The sequence below is a fragment of the Oncorhynchus masou genome, unplaced genomic scaffold (assembly GCF_036934945.1).
Source record: "Oncorhynchus masou masou isolate Uvic2021 unplaced genomic scaffold, UVic_Omas_1.1 unplaced_scaffold_594, whole genome shotgun sequence".
NCBI classification, from domain to species: Eukaryota; Metazoa; Chordata; class Actinopteri; order Salmoniformes; family Salmonidae; genus Oncorhynchus; species Oncorhynchus masou.
Window position 1 is genome coordinate 209171 of NW_027012364.1, and position 17739 is coordinate 226909.

The 17739-nt window shown below is 49.5% G+C and overlaps 1 protein-coding gene across 1 annotated transcript in view; it reads left to right on the forward strand.

Annotated features, from left to right (window-relative positions):
- LOC135536322 (DNA-directed RNA polymerase I subunit RPA49-like) overlaps nucleotides 1-17739 on the forward strand; it is a 28979-nt gene that overhangs the window by 1426 nt on the left and 9814 nt on the right. Inside the window, exons 3-7 of the mRNA XM_064962680.1 lie at nucleotides 460-536; nucleotides 1391-1476; nucleotides 14309-14367; nucleotides 14808-14952; nucleotides 17552-17662. Of these exons, the coding sequence (XP_064818752.1) occupies nucleotides 460-536; nucleotides 1391-1476; nucleotides 14309-14367; nucleotides 14808-14952; nucleotides 17552-17662 (478 nt within the window). The remainder of the gene's footprint in view (nucleotides 1-459; nucleotides 537-1390; nucleotides 1477-14308; nucleotides 14368-14807; nucleotides 14953-17551; nucleotides 17663-17739) is intronic.

A 17739-nucleotide genomic window follows, 5' to 3' on the forward strand; every position in this document is an offset into this window, starting at 1 on the left:
TCTCTCTGACACGGTCTCCTTCCTGTGTTTTTTTAAGGCTACTTCTCTCTGACACGGTCTCCTTCCTGTGTTTATAATTCTACTTCTCTCTGACACGGTCTCCTTCCTGTGTTTATAATTCTACTTCTCTCTGACACGGTCTCCTTCCTGTGTGTTTTTAAGGCTACTTCTCTCTGACACGGTCTCCTTCCTGTGTGTTTTTTAAGGCTACTTCCCTCTGACACGGTCTCCTTCCTGTGTGTTTTTAAGACTACTTCTCTCTGACACGGTCTCCTTCCTGTGTTTTTTAAGGCTACTTCTCTCTGACACGGTCTCCTTCCTATGTGTTTTTAAGGCTACTTCTCTCTGACACGGTCTCCTTCCTATGTGTTTTTAAGGCTACTTCCCTCTGACACGGTCTCCTTCCTGTGTGTTTTTTAAGGCTACTTCCCTCTGACACGGTCTCCTTCCTGTGTTTAGGTTGCAGAATCAGACAGACTCTCCTATGTTGGTAATAACTTTGGAGCAGGATCCTTGAAATGCAACAACCTTTGCAAGTAAGTTTTTATTTTAAGTTTTAAAAAACACACAAAAAAAAACATCAAAACCATGTTTACAAGAATTATGTCTCTCAGCTGTTTACCAAAACAGTGGCAGGGTGAGAGTGTTGTTATGTCTCTCAGCTGTTTACCAAAACAGTGGCAGGGTTGTTATGTCTCTCAGCTGTTTACCAAAACAGTGGCAGGGTGACCATGTTGTTATGTCTCTCAGCTGTTTACCAAAACAGTGGCAGGGTGACCCTTTTGTTATTATGTCTCTCAGCTGTTTACCAAAACAGTGGCAGGGTGACCCTTTTGTTATTATGTCTCTCAGCTGTTTACCAAAACAGTGGCAGGGTGCCCATGTTGTTATTATGTCTCTCAGCTGTTTACCAAAACAGTGGCAGGGTGACCCTTTTGTTATTATGTCTCTCAGCTGTTTACCAAAACAGTGGCAGGGTGCCCATGTTGTTATTATGTCTCTCAGCTGTTTACCAAAACAGTGGCAGGGTGCCCATGTTGTTATTATGTCTCTCAGCTGTTTACCAAAGCAGTGGCAGGGTTGTTATGTCTCTCAGCTGTTTACCAAAACAGTGGCAGGGTGGCAGTGTTGTTATGTCTCTCAGCTGTTTACCAAAACAGTGGCAGGGTGACCCTTTTGTTATTATGTCTCTCAGCTGTTTACCAAAACAGTGGCAGGGTGACAGTGTTGTTATGTCTCTCAGCTGTTTACCAAAACAGTGGCAGGGTGTCCCTTTTGTTATTATGTCTCTCAGCTGTTTACCAAAACAGTGGCAGGGTGGCTGTGTTGTTACGTCTCTCAGCTGTTTACCAAAACAGTGGCAGGGTGATTGTGTGTTATTTTGTCTCAGGTATTATGTCGGGGTGCTGAACAAGGAGACCATGAGGATGGAGGTGCACAACGCTCAACTCTTCAACATGCAGCCCGTCATCCCAGGTACGGATGCAACCCTTCACTGTGACAGTCATCCCAGGTACAGATAAAACCCTTCACTGTGACAGTCATCCCCTATCAGATAAAACCCTTCACTGTGACAGTCATCCCAGGTACGGATGAAACCCTTCACTGTGACAGTCATCCCCTATCAGATGAAACCCTTCACTGTGACAGTCATCCCAGGTACGGATGAAACCCTTCACTGTGACAGTCATCCCCTATCAGATAAAACCCTTCACTGTGACAGTCATCCCCTATCAGATAAAACCCTTCTCTGTGACAGTCATCCCAGGTACGGATGAAACCCTTCTCTGTGACAGTCATCCCCTATCAGATAAAACCCTTCACTGTGACAGTCATCCCAGGTATGGATGAAACCCTTCACTGTGACAGTCATCCCCTATCAGATAAAACCCTTCACTGTGACAGTCATCCCCTATCAGATAAAACCCTTCACTGTGACAGTCATCCCCTATCAGATAAAACCCTTCACTGTGACAGTCATCCCCTATCAGATAAAACCCTTCACTGTGACAGTCATCCCCTATCAGATAAAACCCTTCACTGTGACAGTCATCCCCTATCAGATAAAACCCTTCACTGTGACAGTCATCCCCTATCAGATAAAACCCTTCACTGTGACAGTCATCCCAGGTACGGATGAAACCCTTCACTGTGACAGTCATCCCCTATCAGATAAAACCCTTCACTGTGACAGTCATCCCCTATCAGATAAAACCCTTCACTGTGACAGTCATCCCCTATCAGATAAAACCCTTCACTGTGACAGTCATCCCCTATCAGATAAAACCCTTCACTGTGACAGTCATCCCCTATCAGATGAAACCCTTCACTGTGACAGTCATCCCCTATCAGATAAAACCCTTCACTGTGACAGTCATCCCAGGTACGGATGAAACCCTTCACTGTGACAGTCATCCCCTATCAGATAAAACCCTTCACTGTGACAGTCATCCCCTATCAGATAAAACCCTTCACTGTGACAGTCATCCCCTATCAGATAAAACCCTTCACTGTGACAGTCATCCCCTATCAGATAAAACCCTTCACTGTGACAGTCATCCCCTATCAGATAAAACCCTTCACTGTGACAGTCATCCCCTATCAGATAAAACCCTTCACTGTGACAGTCATCCCCTATCAGATAAAACCCTTCACTGTGACAGTCATCCCCTATCAGATAAAACCCTTCACTGTGACAGTCATCCCCTATCAGATAAAACCCTTCACTGTGACAGTCATCCCCTTCATCCCCTGTCGTCTCTCTCTCTGACTAACATGTTGTCTGTTTCCCAGGGGAGGCGTCTCTCTCTCTGACTAACATGTTGTCTGTTTCCCAGGGGAGGCGTCTCTCTCTCTCTGACTAACATGTTGTCTGTTTCCCAGGGGAGGCGTCTCTCTCTCTGACTAACATGTTGTCTGTTTCCCAGGGAGGCGTCTCTCTCTCTGACTAACATGTTGTCTGTTTCCCAGGGAGGCGTCTCTCTCTCTGACTAACATGTTGTCTGTTTCCCAGGGAGGCGTCTCTCTCTCTGACTAACATGTTGTCTGTTTCCCAGGGGAGGCGTCTCTCTCTCTGACTAACATGTTGTCTGTTTCCCAGGGGAGCGTCTCTCTGACTAACATGTTGTCTGTTTCCCAGGGGAGCGTCTCTCTCTCTGACTAACATGTTGTCTGTTTCCCAGGGGAGGCGTCTCTCTCTGACTAACATGTTGTCTGTTTCCCAGGGAGGCGTCTCTCTCTCTGACTAACATGTTGTCTGTTTCCCAGGGGAGGCGTCTCTCTCTCTGACTAACATGTTGTCTGTTTCCCAGGGGAGGCGTCTCTCTCTCTGACTAACATGTTGTCTGTTTCCCAGGGGAGGCGTCTCTCTCTCTGACTAACATGTTGTCTGTTTCCCAGGGGAGGCGTCTCTCTCTCTCTGACTAACATGTTGTCTGTTTCCCAGGGAGGCGTCTCTCTCTCTCTGACTAACATGTTGTCTGTTTCCCAGGGGAGGCGTCTCTCTCTCTGACTAACATGTTGTCTGTTTCCCAGGGGAGGCGTCTCTCTCTCTGACTAACATGTTGTCTGTTTCCCAGGGAGGCGTCTCTCTCTCTCTGACTAACATGTTGTCTGTTTCCCAGGGGAGGCGTCTCTCTCTCTGACTAACATGTTGTCTGTTTCCCAGGGGAGGCGTCTCTCTCTGACTAACATGTTGTCTGTTTCCCAGGGGGAGCGCGTCTCTCTCTCTGACTAACATGTTGTCTGTTTCCCAGGGAGGCGTCTCTCTCTCTGACTAACATGTTGTCTGTTTCCCAGGGAGGCGTCTCTCTCTCTGACTAACATGTTGTCTGTTTCCCAGGGAGGCGTCTCTCTCTCTGACTAACATGTTGTCTGTTTCCCAGGGGAGGCGTCTCTCTCTCTGACTAACATGTTGTCTGTTTCCCAGGGAGGCGTCTCTCTCTCTCTGACTAACATGTTGTCTGTTTCCCAGGGAGGCGTCTCTCTCTCTCTGACTAACATGTTGTCTGTTTCCCAGGGGAGGCGTCTCTCTCTCTCTGACTAACATGTTGTCTGTTTCCCAGGGAGGCGTCTCTCTCTCTGACTAACATGTTGTCTGTTTCCCAGGGGGGCGTCTCTCTCTCTCTGACTAACATGTTGTCTGTTTCCCAGGGAGGCGTCTCTCTCTCTGACTAACATGTTGTCTGTTTCCCAGGGAGGCGTCTCTCTCTCTGACTAACATGTTGTCTGTTTCCCAGGGAGGCGTCTCTCTCTGACTAACATGTTGTCTGTTTCCCAGGGGAGGCGTCTCTCTCTCTCTGACTAACATGTTGTCTGTTTCCCAGGGGAGGCGCGTCTCTCTGACTAACATGTTGTCTGTTTCCAGGGGAGGCGTCTCTCTCTCTGACTAACATGTTGTCTGTTTCCCAGGGAGGCGTCTCTCTCTCTGACTAACATGTTGTCTGTTTCCCAGGGGAGGCGTCTCTCTCTCTGACTAACATGTTGTCTGTTTCCCAGGGAGGCGTCTCTCTCTCTGACTAACATGTTGTCTGTTTCCCAGGGGAGGCGTCTCTCTCTCTGACTAACATGTTGTCTGTTTCCCAGGGGAGGCGTCTCTCTCTCTGACTAACATGTTGTCTGTTTCCCAGGGGAGGCGTCTCTCTCTCTGACTAACATGTTGTCTGTTTCCCAGGGGAGGCGTCTCTCTCTCTGACTAACATGTTGTCTGTTTCCCAGGGGAGGCGTCTCTCTCTCTGACTAACATGTTGTCTGTTTCCCAGGGAGGCGTCTCTCTCTCTGACTAACATGTTGTCTGTTTCCCAGGGAGGCGTCTCTCTCTCTGACTAACATGTTGTCTGTTTCCCAGGGGAGGCGTCTCTCTCTCTGACTAACATGTTGTCTGTTTCCCAGGGAGACGTCTCTCTCTCTGACTAACATGTTGTCTGTTTCCCAGGGAGCGCTCTCTCTCTCTGACTAACATGTTGTCTGTTTCCCAGGGGAGGCGTCTCTCTCTCTGACTAACATGTTGTCTGTTTCCCAGGGGAGGCGTCTCTCTCTCTGACTAACATGTTGTCTGTTTCCCAGGGGAGCGTCTCTCTCTCTGACTAACATGTTGTCTGTTTCCCAGGGAGGCGTCTCTCTCTCTGACTAACATGTTGTCTGTTTCCCAGGGGGCGTCTCTCTCTCTGACTAACATGTTGTCTGTTTCCCAGGGGAGCGTCTCTCTCTCTCTGACTAACATGTTGTCTGTTTCCCAGGGGAGGCGTCTCTCTCTCTGACTAACATGTTGTCTGTTTCCCAGGGAGGCGTCTCTCTCTCTGACTAACATGTTGTCTGTTTCCCAGGGGAGGCGTCTCTCTCTCTGACTAACATGTTGTCTGTTTCCCAGGGAGGCGTCTCTCTCTCTGACTAACATGTTGTCTGTTTCCCAGGGGAGGCGTCTCTCTCTCTGACTAACATGTTGTCTGTTTCCCAGGGAGCGCGTCTCTCTCTCTGACTAACATGTTGTCTGTTTCCCAGGGGAGGCGTCTCTCTCTCTGACTAACATGTTGTCTGTTTCCCAGGGGAGGCGTCTCTCTCTCTCTGACTAACATGTTGTCTGTTTCCCAGGGGAGGCGTCTCTCTCTCTCTGACTAACATGTTGACTGTTTCCCAGGGGAGGCGTCTCTCTCTCTCTGACTAACATGTTGTCTGTTTCCCAGGGGAGGCGTCTCTCTCTCTGACTAACATGTTGTCTGTTTCCCAGGGAGGCGTCTCTCTCTCTCTGACTAACATGTTGTCTGTTTCCCAGGGAGGCGTCTCTCTCTCTGACTAACATGTTGTCTGTTTCCCAGGTGAGGCGTCTCTCTCTCTGACTAACATGTTGTCTGTTTCCCAGGGGAGGCGTCTCTCTCTCTGACTAACATGTTGTCTGTTTCCCAGGGAGGCGTCTCTCTCTCTGACTAACATGTTGTCTGTTTCCCAGGGAGGCGTCTCTCTCTCTGACTAACATGTTGTCTGTTTCCCAGGGGAGGCGTCTCTCTCTCTGACTAACATGTTGTCTGTTTCCCAGGGAGGCGTCTCTCTCTCTGACTAACATGTTGTCTGTTTCCCAGGGGGCGTCTCTCTCTCTGACTAACATGTTGTCTGTTTCCCAGGGGAGGCGTCTCTCTCTCTGACTAACATGTTGTCTGTTTCCCAGGGGAGGCGTCTCTCTCTCTGACTAACATGTTGTCTGTTTCCCAGGGAGGCGTCTCTCTCTCTGACTAACATGTTGTCTGTTTCCCAGGGAGGCGTCTCTCTCTCTGACTAACATGTTGTCTGTTTCCCAGGGGAGGCGTCTCTCTCTCTGACTAACATGTTGTCTGTTTCCCAGGGAGGCGTCTCTCTCTCTGACTAACATGTTGTCTGTTTCCCAGGGGAGGCTCTCTCTCTCTGACTAACATGTTGTCTGTTTCCCAGGGAGGCGTCTCTCTCTCTCTGACTAACATGTTGTCTGTTTCCCAGGGAGGCGTCTCTCTCTCTCTGACTAACATGTTGTCTGTTTCCCAGGGGAGGCGTCTCTCTCTCTGACTAACATGTTGTCTGTTTCCCAGGGAGGCGTCTCTCTCTCTGACTAACATGTTGTCTGTTTCCCAGGGGAGGCGTCTCTCTCTCTGACTAACATGTTGTCTGTTTCCCAGGGGAGGCGTCTCTCTCTCTGACTAACATGTTGTCTGTTTCCCAGGGAGGCGTCTCTCTCTCTGACTAACATGTTGTCTGTTTCCCAGGGGAGGCGTCTCTCTCTCTGACTAACATGTTGTCTGTTTCCCAGGGAGGCGTCTCTCTCTCTGACTAACATGTTGTCTGTTTCCCAGGGGAGGCGTCTCTCTCTCTGACTAACATGTTGTCTGTTTCCCAGGGAGCGTCTCTCTCTCTCTGACTAACATGTTGTCTGTTTCCCAGGGAGGCGTCTCTCTCTCTCTGACTAACATGTTGTCTGTTTCCCAGGGAGGCGTCTCTCTCTCTGACTAACATGTTGTCTGTTTCCCAGGGGAGGCGTCTCTCTCTCTGACTAACATGTTGTCTGTTTCCCAGGGGAGGCGTCTCTCTCTGACTAACATGTTGTCTGTTTCCCAGGGGAGGCGTCTCTCTGACTAACATGTTGTCTGTTTCCCAGGGGAGGCGTCTCTCTCTCTGACTAACATGTTGTCTGTTTCCCAGGGGAGGCGTCTCTCTCTCTGACTAACATGTTGTCTGTTTCCCAGGGGAGCGTCTCTCTCTCTGACTAACATGTTGTCTGTTTCCCAGGGAGGCGTCTCTCTCTCTGACTAACATGTTGTCTGTTTCCCAGGGGAGGCGTCTCTCTCTCTGACTAACATGTTGTCTGTTTCCCAGGGGAGGCGTCTCTCTCTCTGACTAACATGTTGTCTGTTTCCCAGGGGAGGCGTCTCTCTCTCTGACTAACATGTTGTCTGTTTCCCAGGGGAGGCGTCTCTCTCTCTCTGACTAACATGTTGTCTGTTTCCCAGCGGAGGCGTCTCTCTCTCTGACTAACATGTTGTCTGTTTCCCAGGGGAGGCGTCTCTCTCTGACTAACATGTTGTCTGTTTCCCAGGGAGGCGTCTCTCTCTCTCTGACTAACATGTTGTCTGTTTCCCAGGGAGGCGTCTCTCTCTCTCTGACTAACATGTTGTCTGTTTCCCAGGGGAGGCGTCTCTCTCTCTGACTAACATGTTGTCTGTTTCCCAGGGAGGCGTCTCTCTCTCTCTCTGACTAACATGTTGTCTGTTTCCCAGGGGAGGCGTCTCTCTCTCTCTGACTAACATGTTGTCTGTTTCCCAGGGGAGGCGTCTCTCTCTCTGACTAACATGTTGTCTGTTTCCCAGGGAGGCGTCTCTCTCTCTGACTAACATGTTGTCTGTTTCCCAGCGGAGGCGTCTCTCTCTCTGACTAACATGTTGTCTGTTTCCCAGGGGAGGCGTCTCTCTCTCTGACTAACATGTTGTCTGTTTCCCAGGGGAGGCGTCTCTCTCTGACTAACATGTTGTCTGTTTCCCAGGGGAGGCGTCTCTCTCTCTGACTAACATGTTGTCTGTTTCCCAGGGGAGGCGTCTCTCTCTCTGACTAACATGTTGTCTGTTTCCCAGGGGAGGCGTCTCTCTCTCTCTGACTAACATGTTGTCTGTTTCCCAGGGGAGGCGTCTCTCTCTCTGACTAACATGTTGTCTGTTTCCCAGGGGAGGCGTCTCTCTCTCTGACTAACATGTTGTCTGTTTCCCAGGGAGGCGTCTCTCTCTCTGACTAACATGTTGTCTGTTTCCCAGGGAGGCGTCTCTCTCTCTGACTAACATGTTGTCTGTTTCCCAGGGAGCGTCTCTCTCTCTGACTAACATGTTGTCTGTTTCCCAGGGAGGCGTCTCTCTCTCTGACTAACATGTTGTCTGTTTCCCAGGGAGGCGTCTCTCTCTGACTAACATGTTGTCTGTTTCCCAGGGGAGGCGTCTCTCTCTCTGACTAACATGTTGTCTGTTTCCCAGGGAGGCGTCTCTCTCTCTGACTAACATGTTGTCTGTTTCCCAGGGAGGCGTCTCTCTCTGACTAACATGTTGTCTGTTTCCCAGGGAGGCGTCTCTCTCTCTGACTAACATGTTGTCTGTTTCCCAGGGGAGGCGTCTCTCTCTCTGACTAACATGTTGTCTGTTTCCCAGGGGAGGCGTCTCTCTCTGACTAACATGTTGTCTGTTTCCCAGGGGAGGCGTCTCTCTCTCTGACTAACATGTTGTCTGTTTCCCAGGGGAGGCGTCTCTCTCTCTCTGACTAACATGTTGTCTGTTTCCCAGGGGAGGCGTCTCTCTCTCTCTGACTAACATGTTGTCTGTTTCCCAGGGAGGCGTCTCTCTCTCTCTGACTAACATGTTGTCTGTTTCCCAGGGGAGGCGTCTCTCTCTCTCTGACTAACATGTTGTCTGTTTCCCAGGGGAGGCGTCTCTCTCTCTGACTAACATGTTGTCTGTTTCCCAGGGGAGGCGTCTCTCTCTCTGACTAACATGTTGTCTGTTTCCCAGGGAGGCGTCTCTCTCTGACTAACATGTTGTCTGTTTCCCAGGGGAGGCGTCTCTCTGACTAACATGTTGTCTGTTTCCCAGAGGAGGCGTCTCTCTCTCTGACTAACATGTTGTCTGTTTCCCAGGGGAGGCGTCTCTCTCTCTGACTAACATGTTGTCTGTTTCCCAGGGGAGGCGTCTCTCTCTCTGACTAACATGTTGTCTGTTTCCCAGGGAGGCGTCTCTCTCTCTGACTAACATGTTGTCTGTTTCCCAGGGGAGGCGTCTCTCTCTCTGACTAACATGTTGTCTGTTTCCCAGGGGAGGCGTCTCTCTCTCTGACTAACATGTTGTCTGTTTCCCAGGGAGGCGTCTCTCTCTCTCTGACTAACATGTTGTCTGTTTCCCAGGGGAGGCGTCTCTCTCTCTGACTAACATGTTGTCTGTTTCCCAGGGGAGGCGTCTCTCTCTCTGACTAACATGTTGTCTGTTTCCCAGGGAGGCGTCTCTCTCTCTGACTAACATGTTGTCTGTTTCCCAGGGAGGCGTCTCTCTCTCTGACTAACATGTTGTCTGTTTCCCAGGGAGGCGTCTCTCTCTGACTAACATGTTGTCTGTTTCCCAGGGGAGGCGTCTCTCTCTCTGACTAACATGTTGTCTGTTTCCCAGGGGAGGCGTCTCTCTCTCTCTCTGACTAACATGTTGTCTGTTTCCCAGGGAGCGCTCTCTCTCTCTGACTAACATGTTGTCTGTTTCCCAGGGAGGCGTCTCTCTCTCTGACTAACATGTTGTCTGTTTCCCAGCGGAGGCGTCTCTCTCTCTGACTAACATGTTGTCTGTTTCCCAGGGAGGCGTCTCTCTCTCTGACTAACATGTTGTCTGTTTCCCAGGGGAGGCGTCTCTCTCTCTGACTAACATGTTGTCTGTTTCCCAGGGAGGCGTCTCTCTCTCTGACTAACATGTTGTCTGTTTCCCAGGGGAGGCGTCTCTCTCTCTGACTAACATGTTGTCTGTTTCCCAGGGGAGGCGTCTCTCTCTCTGACTAACATGTTGTCTGTTTCCCAGGGAGGCGTCTCTCTCTGACTAACATGTTGTCTGTTTCCCAGGGGAGGCGTCTCTCTCTCTGACTAACATGTTGTCTGTTTCCCAGGGAGGCGTCTCTCTCTGACTAACATGTTGTCTGTTTCCCAGGGGAGGCGTCTCTCTCTCTGACTAACATGTTGTCTGTTTCCCAGGGGAGGCGTCTCTCTCTCTGACTAACATGTTGTCTGTTTCCCAGGGAGGCGTCTCTCTCTGACTAACATGTTGTCTGTTTCCCAGGGAGCGCTCTCTCTCTCTGACTAACATGTTGTCTGTTTCCCAGGGGGCGTCTCTCTCTCTCTGACTAACATGTTGTCTGTTTCCCAGGGGAGGGCGTCTCTCTCTCTGACTAACATGTTGTCTGTTTCCCAGGGAGGCGTCTCTCTCTCTGACTAACATGTTGTCTGTTTCCCAGGGGAGGCGTCTCTCTCTCTGACTAACATGTTGTCTGTTTCCCAGGGGAGGCGTCTCTCTCTCTGACTAACATGTTGTCTGTTTCCCAGGGAGGCGTCTCTCTCTCTGACTAACATGTTGTCTGTTTCCCAGGGAGGCGTCTCTCTGACTAACATGTTGTCTGTTTCCCAGGGGAGGCGTCTCTCTCTCTGACTAACATGTTGTCTGTTTCCCAGGGAGGCGTCTCTCTCTCTGACTAACATGTTGTCTGTTTCCCAGGGAGGCGTCTCTCTCTCTGACTAACATGTTGTCTGTTTCCCAGGGGAGGCGTCTCTCTCTCTGACTAACATGTTGTCTGTTTCCCAGGGGAGGCGTCTCTCTCTCTCTGACTAACATGTTGTCTGTTTCCCAGGGAGGCGTCTCTCTCTCTGACTAACATGTTGTCTGTTTCCCAGGGAGGCGTCTCTCTCTCTGACTAACATGTTGTCTGTTTCCCAGGGGAGGCGTCTCTCTCTCTGACTAACATGTTGTCTGTTTCCCAGGGAGGCGTCTCTCTCTCTGACTAACATGTTGTCTGTTTCCCAGGGAGGCGTCTCTCTCTCTGACTAACATGTTGTCTGTTTCCCAGGGGAGGCGTCTCTCTCTCTGACTAACATGTTGTCTGTTTCCCAGGGGAGGCGTCTCTCTCTCTGACTAACATGTTGTCTGTTTCCCAGGGAGGCGTCTCTCTCTCTGACTAACATGTTGTCTGTTTCCCAGGGGGGGCGTCTCTCTCTCTCTGACTAACATGTTGTCTGTTTCCCAGGGGAGGCGTCTCTCTCTCTCTGACTAACATGTTGTCTGTTTCCCAGGGGAGGCGTCTCTCTCTCTGACTAACATGTTGTCTGTTTCCCAGGGGAGGCGTCTCTCTCTCTGACTAACATGTTGTCTGTTTCCCAGGGGAGGCGTCTCTCTCTCTGACTAACATGTTGTCTGTTTCCCAGGGAGGCTCTCTCTCTCTGACTAACATGTTGTCTGTTTCCCAGGGAGGCGTCTCTCTCTCTGACTAACATGTTGTCTGTTTCCCAGGGAGGCGTCTCTCTCTCTGACTAACATGTTGTCTGTTTCCCAGGGAGGCGTCTCTCTCTCTGACTAACATGTTGTCTGTTTCCCAGGGAGGCGTCTCTCTCTCTGACTAACATGTTGTCTGTTTCCCAGGGGAGGCTCTCTCTCTCTGACTAACATGTTGTCTGTTTCCCAGGGGAGGCGTCTCTCTCTCTGACTAACATGTTGTCTGTTTCCCAGGGAGGCGTCTCTCTCTCTGACTAACATGTTGTCTGTTTCCCAGGGAGGCGTCTCTCTCTCTGACTAACATGTTGTCTGTTTCCCAGGGAGGCGTCTCTCTCTCTCTGACTAACATGTTGTCTGTTTCCCAGGGGAGGCGTCTCTCTGACTAACATGTTGTCTGTTTCCCAGGGAGGCGTCTCTCTCTCTGACTAACATGTTGTCTGTTTCCCAGGGAGGCGTCTCTCTCTGACTAACATGTTGTCTGTTTCCCAGGGAGGCGTCTCTCTCTCTGACTAACATGTTGTCTGTTTCCCAGGGAGGCGTCTCTCTCTCTGACTAACATGTTGTCTGTTTCCCAGGGAGGCGTCTCTCTCTCTGACTAACATGTTGTCTGTTTCCCAGGGAGGCGTCTCTCTCTCTGACTAACATGTTGTCTGTTTCCCAGGGGAGGCGTCTCTCTCTCTGACTAACATGTTGTCTGTTTCCCAGGGAGGCGTCTCTCTCTCTGACTAACATGTTGTCTGTTTCCCAGGGGAGGCGTCTCTCTCTGACTAACATGTTGTCTGTTTCCCAGGGGAGGCGTCTCTCTCTCTGACTAACATGTTGTCTGTTTCCCAGGGAGGCGTCTCTCTCTCTGACTAACATGTTGTCTGTTTCCCAGGGGAGGCGTCTCTCTCTCTGACTAACATGTTGTCTGTTTCCCAGGGGAGGCGTCTCTCTCTCTGACTAACATGTTGTCTGTTTCCCAGGGGAGGCGTCTCTCTCTCTGACTAACATGTTGTCTGTTTCCCAGGGAGGCGTCTCTCTCTCTCTGACTAACATGTTGTCTGTTTCCCAGGGGAGGCGTCTCTCTCTCTGACTAACATGTTGTCTGTTTCCCAGGGGAGGCGTCTCTCTCTCTGACTAACATGTTGTCTGTTTCCCAGGGGAGGCGTCTCTCTCTCTGACTAACATGTTGTCTGTTTCCCAGGGGAGGCGTCTCTCTCTCTGACTAACATGTTGTCTGTTTCCCAGGGAGGCGTCTCTCTCTGACTAACATGTTGTCTGTTTCCCAGGGGAGCGTCTCTCTCTCTCTGACTAACATGTTGTCTGTTTCCCAGGGGAGGCGTCTCTCTCTCTGACTAACATGTTGTCTGTTTCCCAGGGAGGCGTCTCTCTCTCTCTGACTAACATGTTGTCTGTTTCCCAGGGGAGGCGTCTCTCTCTCTGACTAACATGTTGTCTGTTTCCCAGGGAGGCGTCTCTCTCTCTGACTAACATGTTGTCTGTTTCCCAGGGGAGGCGTCTCTCTCTCTGACTAACATGTTGTCTGTTTCCCAGGGGAGGCGTCTCTCTCTCTCTGACTAACATGTTGTCTGTTTCCCAGGGGAGGCGTCTCTCTCTCTGACTAACATGTTGTCTGTTTCCCAGGGGAGGCGTCTCTCTCTCTGACTAACATGTTGTCTGTTTCCCAGGGGAGGCGTCTCTCTCTCTGACTAACATGTTGTCTGTTTCCCAGGGGAGGCGTCTCTCTCTCTGACTAACATGTTGTCTGTTTCCCAGGGGAGGCGTCTCTCTCTCTGACTAACAGGTTGTCTGTTTCCCAGGGGAGGCGTCTCTCTCTCTCTGACTAACATGTTGTCTGTTTCCCAGGGGAGGCGTCTCTCTCTCTGACTAACATGTTGTCTGTTTCCCAGGGAGGCGTCTCTCTCTCTGACTAACATGTTGTCTGTTTCCCAGGGGAGGCGTCTCTCTCTCTGACTAACATGTTGTCTGTTTCCCAGGGGAGGCGTCTCTCTCTCTGACTAACATGTTGTCTGTTTCCCAGGGAGGCGTCTCTCTCTCTGACTAACATGTTGTCTGTTTCCCAGGGAGGCGTCTCTCTCTGACTAACATGTTGTCTGTTTCCCAGGGGAGGCGTCTCTCTCTGACTAACATGTTGTCTGTTTCCCAGGGAGGCGTCTCTCTCTCTGACTAACATGTTGTCTGTTTCCCAGGGAGGCGTCTCTCTCTGACTAACATGTTGTCTGTCTCCCAGGGGAGGCGTCTCTCTCTGACTAACATGTTGTCTGTTTCCCAGGGGAGCGTCTCTCTCTCTGACTAACATGTTGTCTGTTTCCCAGGGAGGCGTCTCTCTCTCTGACTAACATGTTGTCTGTTTCCCAGGGAGGCGTCTCTCTCTCTCTGACTAACATGTTGTCTGTTTCCCAGGGAGGCGTCTCTCTCTCTCTGACTAACATGTTGTCTGTTTCCCAGGGGAGGTGTCTCTCTGACTAACATGTTGTCTGTTTCCCAGGGGAGGTGTCTCTCTCTCTGACTAACATGTTGTCTGTTTCCCAGGGGAGGCGTCTCTCTCTCTGACTAACATGTTGTCTGTTTCCCAGGGGAGGCGTCTCTCTCTCTGACTAACATGTTGTCTGTTTCCCAGGGGAGGCGTCTCTCTCTCTGACTAACATGTTGTCTGTTTCCCAGGGGAGGCGTCTCTCTCTCTCTGACTAACATGTTGTCTGTTTCCCAGGGGAGGCGTCTCTCTCTCTGACTAACATGTTGTCTGTTTCCCAGGGGAGGCGTCTCTCTCTCTGACTAACATGTTGTCTGTTTCCCAGGGGAGGCGTCTACAGAGAATGACGCGTCCCAGAACACAGATCTAACATACAGGGAAAAGGTACCTCCATTCATCTCTGTTAAAAATAGAACCCGGAACGTTCTAGAGTTCTATTAGCCTTGAACATTCATTTCTGTTAGAACTCTAGAACGTTCCGGGTTCTATTTTTATCAGCCTTGAACATCTGTTAAAAATAGAACCAGGAACGTTCTAGAGTTCTATTAGCCTTGAACATTCATTTCTGTTAGAACTCTAGAACGTTCCGGGTTCTATTTTTATCAGCCTTGAACATCTGTTAAAAATAGAACTCTAGAACGTTCTAGAGTTCTATCAGCCTTGAACACCTCCCTTAGTCTCTAGTTCCAGGGATCAGAGTTTCCCCAATACTTACTGTCAGGTTTTAAGTGTTGTTTTACTAAATCCACCGCAGGCTACATTTATAATCTGCAATTGATCACATCAATCATCAGAATGAATACCTAACCCCCCCCCCCCTACAGGTGGACTCTCTGATCGAGGCGTTTGGCACCAACAAGCAGAAGAGAGCTCTGACCTCCAGGAGACTGAACCAGGTGGGCAGTGAGACCCTGCAGAGCGCTGTGGCAAAGGCTGCCCATTCCATCATAGACCAGAAGGGCCTGGAAGGTACCTACACACACCTGTATACCTACACACACCTGTATACCTACACACACCTGTATACCTACACACACCTGTATACCTACACACACCTGTATACCTACACACACACACCTACAGTACATTTGGGAAGTATTCAGACCCCTTCTCTTTCTCCACATTTTAGTTACAGCCTTTTTTATCCTCAAATCGACACACAATACCCCACAATGACATCGCAATACCCCACAATGACATCGCAATACCCCACAATGACATCGCAATACCCCACAATGACATCGCAATACCCCACAATGACATCGCAATACCCCACAATGACATCGCAATACCCCACAATGACATCGCAATACCCCACAATGACATCGCAATACCCCACAATGACATCGCAATACCCCACAATGACATCGCAATACCCCACAATGACATCGCAATACCGCTTAATGACATCGCAATATCCCACAATGACATCGCAATACCCCACAATGACATCGCAATACCCCACAATGACATCGCAATATCCCACAATGACATCGCAATACCCCACAATGACATCGCAATATCCCACAATGACATCGCAATATCCCACAATGACATCGCGAAAATGGGTTTAGAAATATTTGCATATTTATTAAAAAATAAACCGAAATAAGTATTGAGACTCTGAATTGAGTTCAGGTGCCTCCTGTTTCCATTGATCATCCTTGAGATGTTTCTACAACTTGATTGGAGTCCACCTGTGGTAAATTCAATTGATTGGACATGATTTGGAAAGGCACACACCTGTCTATATAAGGTCCCACAGTTGACAGAGCAAAAACCAAGCCATGAGGTCAAAGGAATTAAAGGCACTTAAAGGACTCTCAGATTCTCTGGTCTGATGAAAGCAAGATTGAACTCTTTGGCCTGAATGCTAAGCGTCACGTCTGGAGGAAACCTGGCACCATCCCTACGGTGAAGCATGGTGGTGGCAGCATCACGTCTGGAGGAAACCTGGCTCCATCCCTACGGTGAAGCATGGTGGTGGCAGCATCACGTCTGGAGGAAACCTGGCTCCATCCCTACGGTGAAGCATGGTGGTGGCAGCATCATGCTGTGGGGATGTTTTTCAGCGGACTGTGAGACTAGACAGGATCGAGGGAGAGATGAACGGAGTAAAGTGGAGATCCTTGATGAAAACTTGCTACTTGGTATTATGGGGTTATTGTGATGTCATTATGAGGTATTGTGATGTCATTATAGGTTGTGATGTCATTATGGGGTACTGTGATGTCATTGTGGTGAGAGGGGGAAAAAAACAATTGAATCCAGTTTAGAATAAGGCTGTAATGTAACAAAATGTGTAATAAGTCAAGGGGTCTGAATACTTTCTGAAGGACACAGTCAGACCAGAAGACGTACACACACACACAGTAACACACACACCTGTACAGTAACACACGAACACCTGTACAGTAACACACGAACCCCTGTACAGTAACACACGAACACCTGTACAGTAACACACGCACACCTGTACAGTAACACACACACACACAGTAACGTACACACACACACAGTAACACACACACCTGTACAGTAACACACGAACACCTGTACAGTACACACACACACACACCTGTACAGTAACACACACACACACACCTGTACAGTAACACACACACACACACCTGTACAGTAACACACACACACACACCTGTACAGTAACACACACACACACCTGTACAGTAACACACACACACACCTGTACAGTAACACACACACACACCTGTACAGTAACACGAACACACACACCTGTACAGTAACACGAACACCTGTACAGTAACACGAACACCTGTACAGTAACACGAACACACACACCTGTACAGTAACACGAACACACACACCTGTACAGTAACGAACACACACACACACCTGTACAGTAACACACACACACACACCTGTACAGTAACACACACACACACCTGTACAGTAACACACACACCTGTACAGTAACACACACACACACACAACACACACACACACACACACCTGTACAGTAACACACACACCTGTACAGTAACACACACACACCTGTACAGTAACACACACACACACACACACACCTGTACAGTAACACACACACACACACACACCTGTACAGTAACACACACACACACACACACCTGTACAGTAACACACACACACACACACACACACCTGTACAGTAACACACACACACACACACACACACACCTGTACAGTAACACACACACACACACACACACACCTGTACAGTAACACACACACACACCTGTACAGTAACACACACACACACCTGTACAGTACACACACACACACCTGTACAGTAACACACACACACACCTGTACAGTAACACACACACACACCTGTACAGTAACACACACACACACCTGTACAGTAACACACACACACACCTGTACAGTAACACACACACACACCTGTACAGGAACACACACACACACCTGTACAGGAACACACACACACACCTGTACAGGAACACACACACACACCTGTACAGGAACACACACACACACCTGTACAGGAACACACACACACCTGTACAGTAACACAGTGATGTTTCTCCAGCCCTTCAGCAGGAAGTTGTTCAGGCAGAATCCCAGTCTGCAGTGTCTCATTACCTTCCTCCCTGCTACCCCGACGCTGACACACCTCAACAGGTCTACCTGTTTGACGACAGTATCCTTCACCTGGACTGTGTGTGTGTGTGTGTGTGTGTGTGTGTGTGTGTGTGTGTGTGTGTGTGTGTGTGTGTG